This window comes from Equus asinus, chromosome 24 (genome assembly GCF_041296235.1).
Source record: "Equus asinus isolate D_3611 breed Donkey chromosome 24, EquAss-T2T_v2, whole genome shotgun sequence".
In the NCBI taxonomy this organism is placed as follows: domain Eukaryota; kingdom Metazoa; phylum Chordata; class Mammalia; order Perissodactyla; family Equidae; genus Equus; species Equus asinus.
The window spans coordinates 26,041,316-26,059,258 of record NC_091813.1 but is presented as its reverse complement, the minus strand read 5'-3'; the positions used below and the strand labels follow the sequence as shown (position 1 = coordinate 26,059,258).

The window sequence follows — 17,943 nt, the reverse complement described above, 5'->3', positions numbered from 1 at the left end:
ACAAGAGGCAACAACTCAAGGCACAGAGACCTTCAACCCATCCTTACCAGAACATGAAACCTCAGAAGCACTTGATGTCACAAACATCAATCATTATTAAGTAATATTTCTTGTGTTCCTGGAGTTGTTCTAGATGCTGCAAATCTCCTACAGGCTCTGGGGGTAGCTGAGAATTGCTGTGTTAGAGTTAGAAAGAGATGGGTACTTCCTTCTTCATGTAGGTATCTTGTGTTTACAAATTGTACTGAAAAGCAATTATTCTGAGATGCGGAGGCAAATACTCCCCATATCTGCTTTGCTGCCCGGCACAAAAGGTCATTTTGTTTGTTTGTTTTTCAGGGCTATGCATACTTCTCTCATTCCTGGTGCCTTTTTTCCACAGGATATCCCTCAACTCAGAAAAGACTCCTAACCTCCCTTGAAAGAGACATTATGCTGAGAAATAGTAAAGGTCAAGTTCGGAGCACAAGGCTGTGTGTGTGATGGTTCCCAGGGCGTAGTAATGCCTACACCTACATCACGGCAGCCAGCTGTGATGTTAACCCTTAGAAGCTCGGTCATGTTCTTCTCATATGACGTCTGCATTCAACACAACTCGGTGGTCTTTCTTAACAAGGTGATCACCAAGATGGGTCTTCCTGCAGCCCCTACCCTTGTGCAGTTCAGCTGGGGGACACATCAGACATTTGAAGGCTCTGGCTTATACTGCCTCCGTCTGCCCTGGGCCCTGCTCTTGCTGACATTCTGCAGGGCCACAATCTCACACTGAAGAGAAAGCTATCAAAATCCAAATCTTAAAAGGTCAAAGGAGAACGAGGTTTACAGTAGTCACTCCACTCTTTTTCTAGTTCCGTCTTCTCTTATTTCTCCCTTAGCTTTCTGACTTCAAGATGATGTTATTTCTGGGGCTGGCCCCATGGCCGAGTGGTTGGGTTCGCGCGCTCCGCTGCAGGCGGCCCAGTGTTTCGTTGGTTCGGATCCTGGGCGCGGACATGGCACTGCTCGTCAGACCACGCTGGGGCGGCATCCTACATGCCACAACTAGAAGGACCCACAACGAAGAATATACAGCTATGTACTGGGGGGCTTTGGGGAGAAAAAGGAAAAAAATAAAAAAATAAAAATAAAAAAAGATGATGTTATTTCTAATCCAATATGCCACTCTTTTTGTGGTCTTTATTATGTTTGCTTCTTCCAAATAAAAAATGGAGGTGGAAGAATTAAATCTCTTTCTGGGCATAACTGAGAAGGTGTAGGGCTCAGCAGAGGCACTGTGTCCAGAACACTCTCATGTTCCTGCCTCTCGCTCCATAAAAACCAACCCATATCCTGCCTCTTCTTCAGAGCCTCCCCGGTCGCCCCTGCCCCTGGCAGTTTCTCCCTGCCCTAGATTCTGTGCAAGGTACTGAAGATCCTTGAGGATGGGACCTTTGTCTAGAAAATTACACCTCTGCCATACTGGGTCATCGAATGCTACCTTTGTTTGGGTTAGTGCTGACATTATCAGAAGGCTGGGATCCTCTGAATCATTGGCGCCCGGGGATTCAGTAAGGCCACCCTGAAGGATGCACCAGGTTGCCCAGACGACAAACTACCTCACTCCCACCATTACTGGCTGAAGGTGTCTCAACGTGAACGGGAAGTGTGTTAAGACCACGGATAAAGTGTGGTAAGTTCTAATTATGAACAAAGGAATGGAAACTGAAAGGGCTGACTGATTCCAGAGACAAGGCTTTGGGACCTTATTGTGATCATAACCCTTTGGGACCTGAATCAACATTCTGGGATCCTGGGATCTCTGTAAAAACATAACTAAACAATACAAGACTTGCTTTATTGGGCATGGAGAAGGTTTATCCATTAGTTATCCAGTAATATAATTAGTAATGTAAATATGATTTTTCAGTAAACTGCGCTCTTCTTTGAATTTTGGATTGAATATATGAATATTCAGAATAATTTTAAAAGTCGTGAACACTAAGAGGGGTAAGTGAGACCCTGCACTGAAATTCCCCTGGTCTGCAGGTGTGGCTGTCACAGTGGGAAGGACAGAGCCCTGAACCTTGGGTTTCGTTCCCAGCTCCCTGAACTTTCTGTACCAGCTCTGGGAGTTGAGGCACGCTGCTCTCTGTGGTTGTTTTCTCACCTCTAAAATGAAGGCATTAAATTTCATGACATCTAATATTATTTTCAGCTGTAAAATACTGTTTCTAAGCTATGCTTATTCCAAGAGAGAAATGATTTCATTTTCATTTCTCCATATCTTCAATTTTAGCCAAACTCATGCCTAGAAATGGTTTCATAAAAAGATAAAATACTTTATCTCTTTCTCTCTCTCATGTGTTTGTCGTATAAATAAAAAGCAGCTGTCATCAACGCTTCCTGGGTTTGGGAAAGCAATTTTTACTATGCCTTTTTACTTTCTGGATTTCTAAGAATAGGACATATGAAGTGAAGTTAAAATAAGCTCATTAAAGGTAGATTGACTTAAATTGCTTTTTGCCTATTGTTTTTTTGTAGATAGATTTTAATAACCTCAGAAAATCATTTAAAGAGATGAAACACTCTCTCATTGTTCCAGTTTCTTTGTGTAGATGATGACAAGGTTTTATAAAAAAAGATGTTCAATAAACTGTGTGTATGCGGCTTTGAATTCATTTCTCCAGTTTCAGTTCTCTTTTAATGTATATTGCAGACAGCAGAGACACAAGAATTCTCATCTAAGTTATGAGCCAAAACAAACGATCAGGTTACACCTGTTTGGCTTACACTACCTTGGAAACCACTAGACTCCATTTTCCTGAGCTTAAAGCAGTAGTCCCCTCCCAGGGAGATAATATAATCAACTCAGGTTTTTTTCAATCTAATGAGCAACCGACTGGATTTCTTCTTAATCTCCACATCTGTGTCAAGAGGTAAGCTGGCTTATTTCTGTTTTGATAGGATTTGTTTATTCAATGGGAAAATGACATCTTTTATGATTGGGTAGTTATTACCTCTTTCTAAAAAGTTTCGGTGAGGGAAGGAATCCTGATTATTACAAGTCTAGACATACTGCTGTTGGGCTCAGTGCCGCATCACAGACGCCCTTTCTGGATAAGCCTCCTCTGAGGAAAGTGGCCCATTAGGAATGTGTGATTGACTTGAGGGCTTCTGGAGGCGGGGGCCAAGTCAGCCAGTCACACCTGGTCTGAGCGCAGTACAGGCCGATGAGAATGAGTGGGACAGTGAGGGCACAGAGGAACAGCCCAGGACCTTCCAGTGACCCTTTCTGTGTGGCTTGAGGACAACCTTTGCCCTATTCCTAAGAAAGGATCCTCTAAAACTGAGAATGCCTTTATTCACACAGGAAATTGAAATACTAGGCAAGTGGTATCTATGCATGTGTGTCGCTTGTGTGGGTACTCTTCTGCTCAGCATTGCTCATGGGCTCTCAGTGTGGACAATTAATTTTTTTTTTTTTTTTAAAGATTTTTATTTTTTCCTTTTTCTCCCCAAAGCCCCCCGGTACATAGTTGTGTATTCTTCGTTGTGGGTTCTTCTAGTTGTGGCATGTGGGACGCTGCCTCAGCGTGGTCTGATGAGCAGTGCCATGTCCGCGCCCAGGATTCGAACTAACGAAACACTGGGCCTCCTGCAGCGGAGCGCGCGAACTTAACCACTCGGCCACGGGGCCAGCCCCGACAATTAATTTTTTAATATGCTGTTATTTATATGTATAAAACATAAAATGAAATGTAAAATAATTTTACATCTACAAGCTAATCCTTAGACTTTAGCTCTTATGCAGCTATATTTACCAAAAAACAAGTCAAACATCATAAAACCAAGGGGCCGGCCCAGTGGCACAGTGGTTAAGTTCGCACGTTCTGCTTCAGTGGCCCGGGGTTCACCTGTTTGGATCCCGGGTGCAGACATGGCACCGCTTGGCACGCCATGCTGTGATAGGCGTCCCATGTATAAAGTAGGGGAAGATGGGCACGGATGTTAGCTCAGGGCCAGCCTTCCTCAGCAAAAAGAAGAGGATTGGCGGTGGATGTTAGCTCAGGGCTAATCTTCCTCAAAAAAAAAAAAAAAACCACAAAACTAATAAAATTAAAATTAGTTAAATCTTAGTGGACAGAAGAGGTTGTTTTGCTGCAATTAAATCACTACTCATTGAGAGAATAAGATACTGGCTTCAGAAGCCCAGATTCTTAGCAGGTGGACCTACCTGCCTGTCCCACTATGAGCCAGATAATAGCTTGTTCTTCCATTCAAACTACTAGCAGCCTTCTTTCACGCTGTGCTCTCAACATGGCTTTGTTTGGCTTTCTGTTGAGCACAACCCATCATGTGTTGTTTCTCGTAGACCTAGATAATTAAAGTTCAACTCTGTCCCAATATGATTTCAAATACGACATAAATATCAGAGGTCAGCAAACGTTATCTTCAAAGGGCCAGATAGTAAATACTTTAGGCTTTGAGGGTCATACTCTCTCTGTTGCAACTACTCAGCTCTGTGGCTTTAGCAGGAAAGCAGCCATAGACAACAAGAAACCAACTGGCATGGTTATGTCCCCCCAAACTTCATTTAAGAAACAGGTGGGGGGGCTGGATTTGGCCTGAAGGCTGTGTAGTTTGCCAAACGCTGGTAAATATGAGCTGAAATCCTGTGGCAGTCTTTGGTTATGAGCTAGTCATCCGGCGTTGTTTGTTTAAGATCCTAAAAACAAAACACACACACACATAAACTTCTCATAGATGCTTGAGAGCATAACAGACTCTGAGAGGCCACAGATCCTTGGTTGAGAAACACTCTGCTTTAGGGATTTTCCTAATAGGAAATAGGATAGGCCATCTCTAAAAATGCAAATGCCCCGGGGTTAAAGAACTGCTAGTGTCACAGACACAACGCGCCTCAGAGGTGGAAAGAGGACCACAGAGGAAATCCTTTTCTTCAGGGGTTAAATGATTTGTGAGCAAGGTAGGGCAGAGTTATTAATGAGCCAGAAAAGCCGGCTCTCCGGGGGGAGTGGGAGACCAGTCATGCAGGACCTGAGTTCTGCTGCAGGATTTTCTACTGGTTATTGGGAGTCTTGTACCAGCGACCTCCCTTTCTGAGTTTCTGTCTCTTCGTCGCTGCATTGGGGGTCATACCACACACCTTGCTTACTACAGAGGACAGAGGTGAGGCTTAGATGAGATGCTGTGAAACGCCTCGGAAACAGTCGAGCACTATCCAAGGAGAGGTATGGAGACTGATGGCTTTTTCACGCCTTGTCACTGGTGCTCTGCAAGGCAATTGGAAATCCAGTGCTTTTCAAACACAAGTTTCGAAACAGCACTTTCGGTAATTACAGAGCAGGTCTCTGGCTCCTGGCAGTGCCAGGGCTCCTTGGACACAGTGTTTGTGCACATTCACAGCACAGAGAGGCACTCGCCAATGCCTGGACCCCATGAGAAGGGAAGCCTCCTGTGTGGGGAGAAGTTGCTGGCGTGGGAATGGCTCATCATGCAATAAGATAAGGAAGGGCAGGCGGGTGCTCAGTCCCGAAGGCTCAGAAGCTCAGGTGTGGAGTTGAGCCCGAGTTGAGTCAGCTCTAAAGGACTCATCCACGTTGATCAAGCCCAGCGGAGCCTGATTCATAAAGCCCATCTCCCGGGACTGGAACTCTTGTATCTGATCTCAGGAGAACTGCCTCGCACAGCTAAAGGAATCTCGGCAAGAAAATTATTACTCAGAAGGCTGCTTAGTAAGTTGGAGCAATGAAAATCAAGTGATTGTAACAGATGGTTAATCCAGGGTGTAGGAAAGCCAGATGTATTAACGATCCTCCCCTACTATATGGTTACTGCGACTCATTTTCTGAACCTAAAGACTTGCACACATCCTCACTAGCTCTGACAACAGCTTAGCATGTTTGCAATAGATTTGTCCCAGAAAAGCCAGGCTCCTTGGTTGCAGAAGGAGTGACAGAATATTTCACTCTGCACGCTGCTGTGTTTTCCCTCTGTCTAGAACTCCGCAGGCACTGAGAAGGCCCGTGTCGTTTCTGAGCACCCATCTTTCATGCAGAGCTCTACTCTTCTGTTGACCTTTGCTGCCATGTCATTATGTCCGTCACAGGACCACACGCTTGATTAGCTTCTACCTGTTTCTTCACTTACTATCCCACTTTACTCAGGTACCCTCTGGTTGCTAGGATTGAAAAATAAGTTTCCAGTTCTCACCTTGATGTTCAAGGTCTTGCATAATCTTACTCCCTTATAGCTACCAACATTCTAGTATTTTCTGGGTTATCCTGGGAATATAGGACAGATGATCTCTTTGGGATGGGTTTCTTCTAAAAATGGCTAATCCTTCCCCATGATGGTTTTTACTCATTTCACACTCAAATGAGGTGTTTGTCTCCAAATTCTGAGTTACTCAATTTAGCCTGACTGTACTCTCCCTCCAGGCTGTCATGTTTTTATGGAGGCCTGTGATTATATTCTTGATTTCTTTTGATCAGTTAGTATAACCTTAAACTAGCTGTTGGGAGATTTTCACCTGAGTTTTGAGGGTCCTTCAAATTTTACTGGTTTGACGATAATGATGATATTTAAATTGATATTTATTATGCACCAGGAGCTATCCTAAGACCTTCAAATGAACTTCCTCATTTATATCTATTTACTCCTAGCTTTACCAAGGCAAGTTCATTCTAGGAGAGTCGAGTTTGACATGTGCAGATCTATTTCCTCTATGTACCATTTGGTTGTGACTCCTGGATATGCAGCACACAGGGAATAGTTATTTTAAATCTTACATTTACACAATTCTCTTCCAAAGTCCCCACTTTGAGGATTAGATAGGTTTCTGCTGGGAAGAGGAGGATTAAAACAATTAGCCAGTCATCACTACTCGAGGATCCTAACTTCTCAGCCCCATTGTGTGTGAGAGCACACGTGCACCCACATGGTCTGTCTCCATTTCCCAGAAACATTCCATATGAGTTTTTACATAAAATTATGAAATAGCTGAATCAACATTGATGCCAGTAATGAACACTACCCTTGCTATAAGTTCAACATTTGAATTGAGTAAATAGGAACTAATGGATATTTCCTATCAATATGAACATTAGATATGACAGCAAAATGATATAGAAATTATTTTAACTTCTCACCTTTTGGCTGAATTCTCTTAGTGTGGTCATAGGGAAGAGTTAAGGCCCCTGAAGACTGTGTGGGTGATTTACTGTGTGGCAAAGAGCAAAGACATCTGAGACTGACTATTTCACCTGAGAGTCAACTATGCTGTCTCTTTAGCTAAATGTAGTTAATAACTATTTACTAAACAGCTATGTTATGCTAAGCACTTTGGAGGATATGAAACAAGTGAAAAACATGGTCTTTGACTCTGAGCAACAAATAAGGTTCTTTGGGGAGAAACAACCTGTATGAGACTAGTTAAGATGTTATATCGTAAGTGGTAACGTATGTGCTACGGCTTAGGGGTTATAGAATCTGAAGAGAGAAAAATCAGAACTTGGAAGGCTATGAGGAGGAGGTAGGGAAGAGAGAAGGGCGGAGCTGAGTGAGCAAGAGGCTGGAGATGCAAATGATGTGTGGGCTTGAATGGGGAGACATGCGGGGTGGGTGGGGAGGGTGAACCATCTGACCAAAGTGGGCATTGGTGAATGGTGGTAGACACAAGAGTGTAAGATCATGCAGGACCTTAAACGTAAGGTGAGAATTAGGAACTTATTCCAAAAGTATTCTGAAAGCTCTAGTGCATTCTCAAGCAGAGGACTCACAGGACGAAAACAGTGTTTTAATCTGGCAGTCGAGCACAGAATGGGTTTTAGGAGGGATTCTGGAGACATCTCCCACTTGCTTTCCCTGCAGAAACGAGGCAGGGTGGTTTGGATCTCAGCTCCAGCCAGGAGTTAGAAGAAGTGGAGACCTCAGAACAGAGATGCTGAGTTCAATGAAAAATGGAGTTACATTTAATTCTGGTGGGATAGAGAGAGCAGGTACAAGGGGAAGAATGGTTGAGATTTCCAAGTGTTTCTGGGGGAAGATTCTAAGATCGAGAGAGGCAGCATTCCCATTTGTTACTGAATTTTACACTGTTATTTAGGTACTGGCAATAGTGGACAATTAAGATACTTGCTTAGGTTGCCAGATAAAATATAGATTGCCCAGTTAAATCTGAATTTCAGATAAACAATGAATATGTTTTTAGTATAAATAACCCCAAATATTCAATGGCACAATTATACAATAAAATTACACATTGTTTATCTGAAATTCAAATTTAATTGGGTGTTCTCTATTTTTATTCACTCAATCTGGCAACCCTAGTCCCTTCTCTTATAGAACACACAGTCTATACAAATATTAATCATATAAGTAAGTATATGACTATAAGTTATAAGTGGTATGAAGGAAAAGAGGCCAATATTATGAACAAGAATACCAAGGAAGACCTAATTTTGATTGCTGGGTCAGAGAAAGCCTCTCTGGTTCAAGTGCAGAAGACAAGAGCATCCCAGGTAGGAGGAAGAAAATGGATGTGGGGCCTAAAGCAGGAGGTGAAAGAAGAGGAGAGTGCCTGGAACTCAGGGTACCTCAGAGACGTGCAAGATGAGGCTGGAGGAACAGGCCAGGGCACCACTGAGCAAGGCTTTGTCATCCAGGAAAGTATTTAGCCTTTTTTTCTACCCTAAATGCAATAGGAAGCCACATTAGGGTTTTGAGCAGAGAAATAAGGCGACACAATCTTCATTTTAAACATTAATCTGGTTATGGAATGGAGAATGGCCAAGAATGAGAAAAGGGGGGACAGAGAAGAAGCTATTAGGTGTACCAGGCAGATGGGAGTGGCTTGGGTTAGGATGGAGGCAGTGCAGATGAAAAGAGTGAAAAGTTTTGGGATATCTTTTCTCTAGCTCTGTTCCTGTGAGGGTGGATAATAGGAGTCTCCATATGAAAGTCATTAGCTCAACATTTTTCTCTCAATAATAATTTGGATTGTCTCCTTATTTTTAATAAGGGTCTTTAATTTATCCCTTTTCTTAAGTCACCAAGAATTACTCCCAATTTTTAAAGAGTTTCTACTTCTCCTATGACTTCCTCTTAAGAAGTAATAGTTAACTACCTAGGAATTTAGTTTGGAAAATTCAGTTAATCAAATACTTTCAGAAAGTAAAATTTTCAATATTTCCGATGTCAGAATGTGATGTGCTCCAACAGGTGTGCTGTTATAATGCTATCCCAATTTTCTTAACCCTCTGGTTCCCCTCACGTCATCATTTCCATGATAGATACTCTTTTGGCTGAGTCTATGGGGTAAGCAAGAAGTAATTATTTTTTTGTAATAGGAAACAGGACCTGAAATGGCAAGGTCTTCACCCAAGAAATTGCAAAATTTATGAGTGGTAGACCTGGAGCTCCAGTCCACCTCTTCTGATTATAGCAGAAAGTTAAGAGCAGTGGTTTCAACTAGAAAGATTTTTCCTCATCTTCCTAGGGTACATTTGGAAATGTCTGGAGACATTTTTGGTTGTCACAAATTGGGGTGGGAGGTGATGCTACTGGCATCCACTGGTAGAGGCCAGGGATGCTGTTCAACATCCCACAATGCACAGGACAGTTGCTGCAACAAAGCATTATCCAGCCCACAGTGTCAATGATGCCACTGCTGAGAAACTCTGTTTTAGAGTAATGGAAATTGGACTTGAACCTTGTTCTGCAGCTTACTTTGAGACCTTAGGAAAGTGGCTTAATTTTTCAGAGACTGCTTTCTCATCTGAAAGAACAAAACCACCACCACCATAAACAAACAAACAGCAAAAGCCCACTTTCCAGGGTGACTGTGAGAGATCAACTCAAAAGCACTGAACAGAGGGTGCTGAGCATATGATCAGCCCAACAAACAAAAATCAGCGCCCAGGCCATGCAGTTCGATTATAAGATGGAAGCAGAGTGCCAGAAAGACAATGTCACTGAAATGAAAATCGAAGGCCCCCAGTTTCTTATCAGCTTTTATAGAGAAAAGAGCAAAAGAGATGGAGAGAGGTGCCAGAGAATCAAGCGACATTGAGGATGTACTAGAAGGGAAGGGGCAGAGATGATGAAACTGGAAACAGAAAGCATTTGGAGGGCTGTATAGGTGAGGGAAATTTCAGCAGTCACTTGGAATGAACTTGAGAGACATTTAGGGGGAATCAGAAGAATCTGGTGAGCAATTAAAAATAAGTAATGAGAGAGGAGTTCAGGATGAATAAGGGATTTCCAGCTTGGGTAGTTGGGTGTTGGTGATGCCATTCAACAAGACAAGGAAATCATAGGGCAGGGCAGATAGTAAACTCAAGCGTAGACATATCAAGTTGGAGATGCCTGTGGGTTATTTAGATGATAATAAGGAGGCTGTGAAATATGGAAGTCCGGGGAAGAGCCAAAGATTTGACAGTCAAGAACTTGAAAGCAGTACTTGACTCCATGGGAATGAATGAGATTTTCCAGGGAAAGCATATAGAGTGAGAAAAGAGCAGAGGACAGAGCTTTTAAAATCTGGACAAAGAAAACTAAGATGGCACAATCAAGAGCATCAGAACAACGGAAAGAGGAGGTAGAGTAGTATGGATACCGAGGCTGAAAGGATTTTAAGACTGCAAGTGCAGGCAACAATATTAAACGTCACAGAAAAATTAAATGCGATCTGAAGTGTGCAGACTTGGTAGTTGAGTGGTCATGCTAACTTTAGCACAAAAAATTAAGTGTAATGGTGAGCAGAAAAAACCAAACTCAGAAAGTTGAAAAGTAAATAACAGTTGAGGAAGTAGAAATAAGGGATCAAGGAAGACGGACTGTCAGAAAGATAAGCTATGAAGATTTACCCCACTAAAAATGGACACTTAAGTACATTTACATGCTAAGAGGAAGGGGACAGTGGAGGTTGAAGATACAGAATACAGAACAGGGCAAATGGATGGATCAAGAACAGGATGTAGAGCTGGAATGATCACTTTGAGGCAAGAGGAGACTGCTCTCTCCCTCCAAACCGGGTAAGAAGGTAACTTAGGCCTGGATGAGGGATGGGCATCTGGAGGGATGAGGGAGCACGAGTTTGAGGAAGTTCATGTTGGAGAGTCTCCCTTTTCACTATCAAATTGTAGGCAGGCTCAGCTGCTGGTATGGGATATGGGACATAAGAGGAGGCAGGGGCAAGGAATAACCTTTAAGGATCGAGGAGGGGCATTGACAAACTAGAGAAAATGAGAAGAGACTACAACTTTAAGAAGCTGGCATGTGAGGGATATCTCAATGTACCAAGTTCACCTTGGGATTCACATTTAATTCTTTCTAGATCAGCAACAGAATCAATTCATCCTGAGAGGGAAGAAATAACTAGAAGGATTTGTTTGAAAATGGGGTAGTGTGCGTGGGATGATCAACTAAGTTCCACATTAAACTTGGCAAGGGATCAATCACATTTGCGAACCAACTGTGTGATCTCCCTGTATGAAAGTGAGTATATCCTACGGGATTCTTAGCTCACAACATCCATAGTTGTAATAATGCAGAAATTCGAGTTTATCTTCCATAACCCCATGATCAAGTAAGACAGCCAATGGAATAAAAATAATGAATCATGATGAAATTGTTTTCTTTTGCAGAATCTTGCCTTCTTTTGAGCCTGTCATGAGCTGGATGTTCCTCAGAGACCTCCTAAGTGGAGTAAATAAATACTCAACCGGGATTGGGCGGATTTGGCTGGCTGTTGTGTTCATCTTCCGGTTGCTGGTCTACATGGTGGCAGCAGAGCATGTGTGGAAAGATGAGCAGAAAGAGTTTGAGTGCAACATTAGACAGCCTGGCTGTGAAAATGTGTGTTTTGACTACTACTTCCCCGTCTCCCAGGTCAGACTTTGGGCCTTACAACTGATCATGGTCTCCACTCCTTCACTTTTGGTGGTTCTACATGTAGCCTATTGTGAGGGTAGAGAGAAAAGGCACAGAAAGAAACTCTATGTCAGCCCAGGTACGATGGATGGGGGCCTGTGGTACACTTACCTTATCAGCCTCATTGTTAAAACTGGTTTTGAAATTGGCTTCCTGGTTTTATTTTACAAGCTGTACGATGGCTTTAGCGTTCCTTATCTTGTGAAGTGTGATTTGAAGCCCTGTCCCAACACGGTGGATTGCTTCATCTCCAAACCCACCGAGAAAACGATCTTCATCCTCTTCTTGGTCAGTACCTCGTGCCTGTGCGTTATATTGAATTTCATGGAACTGAGCTTTTTGGTTCTTAAGTGTCTTATTAAGTGCTGTCTCCAAAAATACCCTAAAAGCCTCAAGTCCTCAGTGTGTGAGTGCCACCACCCCAGATATATTGAATGTGGTGAGACAGGGGTCCCTCCCCTACTCCAGAATCACCATTCAGACTTGGCCATAAGCACACCCCAGCGAGGTGAAACAAAACTACTTTGTGACACACACAAGAGCTAAACAAAGAAAACCTACATCCCTCCCAAGCAAGACCTAGGCTGGGTCGGAAAACAAAGGATGTCAGCCTTAAAGTCATCAGGGAGGAATTCTTAAATTTTTCAATATGCGCTCAGCTGTGTACACTAGACAGAGGTCTCATTGTTTGGTTGTAGGGTTCGTGTGGCACATGAGTTGTGTTTGAATACTTAATTGCAGATTAGTCTGAAGAAACGCAACTAACAGAATTCTTTTAGCTGCTTAGATACGTCAACTGGAAAACACAAAAAGTGATGCTTCTGATAAAGGTGAGGGCCCCCAAGCTGCAACTGAGGCACTGGCGGTCTCTCCACAGTGGCAGCCAAGGCTCCACCCCCTCAGCCCTACTCAGTCTTTGAGAGAAAGACACAGTGAGGGTGGGGGAGCAGCTAATCCTCTGTGGGAAGGCCTGGCCAGGGGAAAGACCACAGAGCCCAGCAGTCTGCAGGTTAGGTGTCCCCGGGTATAAGTGGACTAGAGGAGAGGGAAGAAAGCCATCATCCAGTGGTCTCCGAGTCTACAAGTATTACTGGGAGATATGCCACTTAAGCCTGAACTAGCAGACATCTGAAAAAGTCCCTCTCGAGTGATGAGGGAAGGCACGTCCCACAGAAAGCAGCACCTCGATGGGGAGCTGGAGAGGATGCAGAAAATGCCCACTTGATTATTTAGCATTTCTCTTTAACCACAGAACATTGAAATACTTCATAAATTTCCATGTTGTTGGACCTTTTTATAATCAGGAATTCACAACGTATCACACAATACGCCACAGTTTGCCTACAATCTACTAGTCTCTCTCTCTCTAGGATAGATAATAAAATGTGCACTATGCTTTTACACTGATGCAAAAAGTATAAAAAGTTTTTTATAACTTGATTTGAAGACTATAGCTCTTTTATTTTCCTATTTAAAAAAAAAGATATATTCTCTTTGGATTTAATACTCTAACATATATGCATTTCTCCAAAATAAAAATGAAATGTGATTTGACTGTCATTGATATCATTGCCTGGCTGCACTGGGTAGATTATTCAGGGAAATAAAACTTGGTTCTGACAATTTTAGAACAGGATTTGCAGCCCTGCTTGGTAAAGATAGCTCAGAAATCATTTTTCTCTGCTGGGAATTTTTTAACAAAGTCAGTGCCTAAAAATGTAATTTTAACTAAAACCAATTATGTCATGTCTTCCATGGCCTGCCCTCTGTGGCATAAAATGTCTCATTATGATTCATGCATAATGGAAGTTACTTGTGTCATTATGTAGTTGACAGACCACGTTGCCAATAGTGGTCATAATCTGTGATAAAGACTGTATCCTGGACAGCAGAGGGCAAGAAGAATTTCTGGCTTTCCCCTTCCTTCAATTTGCACCACAGATCACTGCTGGACTCAGGAGCTTACATCTAGACTTTTTACATCACAGGAGAACACCTAGCTACACAATTGCAGGTGACCATGTAAGGACTTACAGGAATAATTCTCTTTTAACAGTGGTGGGTGATTAAAGAGGTTTAAGGTTTTTGAGGCCCTGATCATGGCATGGAATCTAGAAAGCAGAGTTTAGTGCAAGGAACTAGAGTGGAGAAGAGGGAAGTTTTCAGCCTGAGGACGTTTGCTACCAAAAATGTTTTTGGGGAGCTCAGCCTCTTCACCTCGGTTATGACAAGCAGCTCTACTCAAGAGAAAAGGATCGCTTGGTTATGTACATTCTTTGCTTTTCCCCTTTGTGTAGAGAGGAGATTGAAAAGCAATGGGAGCAAGGGCTGTGAAAACCAAGTTGTTTAGATAGGAAGGTGAACGGTTTTTTCCCTCCTTTAAGCTTAATTTACAAAATAAGTTTCCTATAAGGACATCCTGGAGGCTGTCTTGGTGTCAGTGAAAACCTAAAGCATTTGTCTGAGAGAAATTGGCAGTTAAATTTTGCCATCTTTATTGTTTCTCTTATATATAAATTAATATTTATTGAGCAATGATCAACAGAAGCAAGACACTGTTCTATGCACCTTCAGAGATCTAATTCCTGCCTCCAGAGAATGTCCACATTCATTAAGGAGCATGGAGGTGAAGATGGGGCGGAGTGACTTACACCTGTCTCCTCCATTTACATGGCCACCTCCCTACCACCTTCTGGCGCTCAGGAAGCAGACAGTAACCTTAAAGATGAAGAAATCGAGAGGCCAAAAGGCAGTTTTTTCAGGGACATACATTTAGAGAAAGCAGACTTTACAATCAACCATAGGTCTTGCTTAAACCACCTGCTCACTACACCAGGCTTCTCAAATCACTAACCAGACAGCTTCCTAGTTCCATTCAAGCCATTCCTGCCTTGGTTATCTGACTCCCTAGCACTTTTCCCCAGCACCTGATCCCCTAGTCCAAGGTCCCCAAGGTTACGGACCTTACCCCTGGCCATAGGGTTTCTTCTAATTGGAGCTGGAGGTAAATTTTTTTCAAGTGCTTGTACGAAAGAATGCCTAGAGCTGCAAGTGGCTACGATTCCAGTCTTCCCAAGGAAACTAAGCCAATTTCCTTCAGACAGACAGACTGCAAAAATGGCAGGAGAGACGAAAAAGGCAAAGATCTGAGGATGTCTGAATTCTTCAACCCTGCTGTCCCCAACACTGGCTCCACCCCTACCCTTTCTGCTGTTTAGTTACATGGATAAATTCCCCATTTTTGCTTAAACTGGGTTTCTGTGTCTTGCAACGGAAAGGGTCCTAATAAAACCATGTTTTTCATAAACCTTTTCCTGTATAACAGAAAAAAGAGGTAGGATATTTCTCTTAGCCTTTCCTTCCTAGGGATTGAGCATCCTAACTTTTACGTGTGTACAAATAGAATGTTTGTGTAAATCGAAAAATCGGGAAAATGCGGAAGGATGTCAACATTGGTTACAATAAAAGATGAACTTTTTCTTTATAAATCTTCTCATTGTTTGTTACTTTTGTTCTTACAATTTTAATAAATAATTATAAAGCCCAAAGTGGACCGTCTCTTTTTCTAGCTCACATCCCAACCCATGCATATAACACTTTCCTTAATTATTGAAGCCAATTTACTCCTAGTTCACACTTTTTGTTTGTATATTTACTACTACACAGAGCACAGAAGAAAAGGTATTTCACAGCTCTGTAAAAATTGACGTGGAAAGAAAGCAGGAGTGGTGGAGCACCTGGAGGCAACATACGTCAGCATTCAATTGAATTTTTATGACAAAAGCCCAAGGGAGGTGTCCTGGGAGAGACCTGCCAGCAGCTGTTTCCTTAACATTAAATTAGGTCATTTTGAGAATTTTTCACAGACCTATATTGTTTCCACCATGTCACAGAGTCTAATAAACTTCTCTAAGAAAATGATTATCTTTTAAAATACTATAACGACTCATACATCCTGCTTGAAAGCAAAGTGAATGAGTTCTGGATGTTACCCACACAGGTCAACACTCCCATCTATTTAAGGTGAAGTATTAGACCCTTCCCCAGCTATGAAGATTTAATTTTCTATAAAAGAGAAGGAAAAATGTTCAGAGAAAAGTAATATATGTAATTTAATTTTTTATCTTAGATTTTTTTCAGACATTAACGCCTCCTGTTAGAGTAGAGATGGTTAGAATGGCTGTGGTATAGAATTGGGGTTGAATCTATTTGTCTGTGCAGAATAATAGGAAGTTGAAGAAGTGGACTCAGATTCCCATCCTTTAGGAAAAGGTTCAACTGTGTGCAGTAGATTGGGGCCAGAGCAGACAAATATTAAGCAATACAATTTCCACATTCTTGCAATAAAAATGTCATTAGTTAAATTATCAATCCCATTACTAAAAGTAGTATTATCACTAGGTTACCTAAGTGCTTTCATTTATAAAGCACTTATCTCAAAGGAGAGTAAGTGCAGTAACTTGAGATGTGACTTCCTGTGGAAGATCAGCAAACCTGATAAACCAATCTTCTTAGAGAAGATTGTTCTTAATTACATTAAATTGGTGATGACATAAAAAACTGCCGACTGTGGCTAAGGTCAAGGATCTGTCTGATTCATTTCTTCATCTTTTTATCCCTATAGCTTAGGTCCCTGATACTTAGGAGCTCAATATTTCTCGGAAAAGTCTTTACGTTTCTTCTTGCCTCTTCCATCTTTCATCTACTAATATTTATTCACGTCCACCTAAAAGAAGTCTCACTTTGCTGGGGGTGGCAATGTGCCCAGCTACAAAAAGCACATTTCCAAGTCTCCTTTGGATGTAAAGGTAGCAGTGTGACTACCTTCTTGTCAAAACAATATTTTTTAACGGGTGCTTTGGGAAAAGTTAAAAAGTGGGGTTGACCTAGCTTGCATGCATCTTTTCGCTCTCCCTCTTTCTGCCTGAGTCATCACAGCTAGAGCTGCAGTGAACATCTTTCTACCATGAGGTGATTTTGAGGATAGAACAAGACCTTATGGACAAAGGAGCAGAAAGATAGCTCCTGGGACACTGATAGCACTATGCAACTGCCTATCAGTCCAGAACGGCCTATCTCCATGCTTTGGTTTCTGTTGTTATGTGAGACACAGTTTAACTCCTACCTGATGTAAGTGACTGCCTTGTTAGTCTCTTTTCCTTAGAGCCAAAAACAGTTCCTGACTATATTCGTGTTAGTGATTAGGATGAAGACACAGAAGGCATGTTTACATCTACTGAAGAATGAAGACAAAAGAAATGACCAGTATGTTGAATGTCAGAAATAAAACAGGATTAAAAACCTCAAATTTTGTTTAGAACAAATCAGGTGAAATGAAACAAGTAATCTTTCTGCATTGAGTCAAAATTTTATTATCAGAACTAATTGATATTCGTTCACCACATAAAGTCCTTGGAGTTTTACCTGTGCATCACCTTAATATGAGCAAAGCATAGTATGAGACTATTGGAAAAAAAAGTTAATTTAACCCTGTTAGTAGAAGGGAATAATTTTCCAAGAGCTTGAAAGGCAAATAGCTTGTTTCGTGTTCCAAGGTTTCAGAACCAGGACCAATGGGTGAAAATCAAAGAGATAAAGATTTTACCTAATATAGAAACACTCTATTAATTTGAATTGCCTCAGAATGAAATGATTGCCTGATAAAGTAGTGAGATCTCTGACACCAAAAGAGATTATCAAGAATACCCCTGGATTGTATGGGAGGTATAGCTAGATAATCTCCAAATTTCCTTTTAACTCACCTCACTAAGATCCTATTGTTCTTGTTCCTGGAACATATATGTATATATATCGGGTACTGGGAAAATGAGACCTTGTATTGGCTCTATCACTATATAGACTTGATACCACAGAAAGACCTCTGATTGATTGAGAACCATCTTTAAAAAACAAATTTCATGTAGAAACAATGACATCTCACTGCAATAAAAAATTTAGGAAATTCCATAGAACTGATTATAAAAAGATTTATCTTCTTTAAAATCCTGG

General features: G+C 41.8%; 1 protein-coding gene across 3 annotated transcripts; it reads left to right on the top strand.

Annotated features, from left to right (window-relative positions):
• The first annotated feature begins 1,531 nt into the window (after positions 1–1,531).
• Positions 1,532–15,479, top strand: GJB7 (gap junction protein beta 7). 3 transcript variants are annotated; one of them, XM_070496630.1, is made up of 3 exons: positions 1,532–1,669; positions 2,696–2,915; positions 11,649–15,479. In XM_070496630.1, exons 2-3 carry the CDS (start codon positions 2,728–2,730, stop codon positions 12,478–12,480), a joined length of 1,020 nt encoding a protein of 339 aa, XP_070352731.1. In that variant the 5' UTR covers positions 1,532–1,669; positions 2,696–2,727; the 3' UTR covers positions 12,481–15,479. The 3 variants fall into 3 exon arrangements, with proteins under 3 accessions (XP_070352731.1, XP_070352733.1, XP_070352732.1); XM_070496632.1 differs by lacking the exons at positions 1,532–1,669; positions 2,696–2,915 and adding an exon at positions 5,596–5,735 and having other exon boundaries at positions 11,649–15,472; XM_070496631.1 differs by lacking the exons at positions 1,532–1,669; positions 2,696–2,915 and adding an exon at positions 11,366–11,499 and having other exon boundaries at positions 11,649–15,472.
• Positions 15,480–17,943: the final 2,464 nt, after the last annotated feature.

Coding starts and splice junctions, on each gene's coding strand:
- GJB7 (XM_070496630.1), top strand. CDS start 2,728: ATGAGCCAAAACAAACGATCAGGTTACACCTGTTTGGCTTACACTACC. Junction 2,916..11,648: donor CTCCACATCTGTGTCAAGAG/GTAAGCTGGCTT, acceptor TTTCTTTTGCAG/AATCTTGCCTTCTTTTGAGC.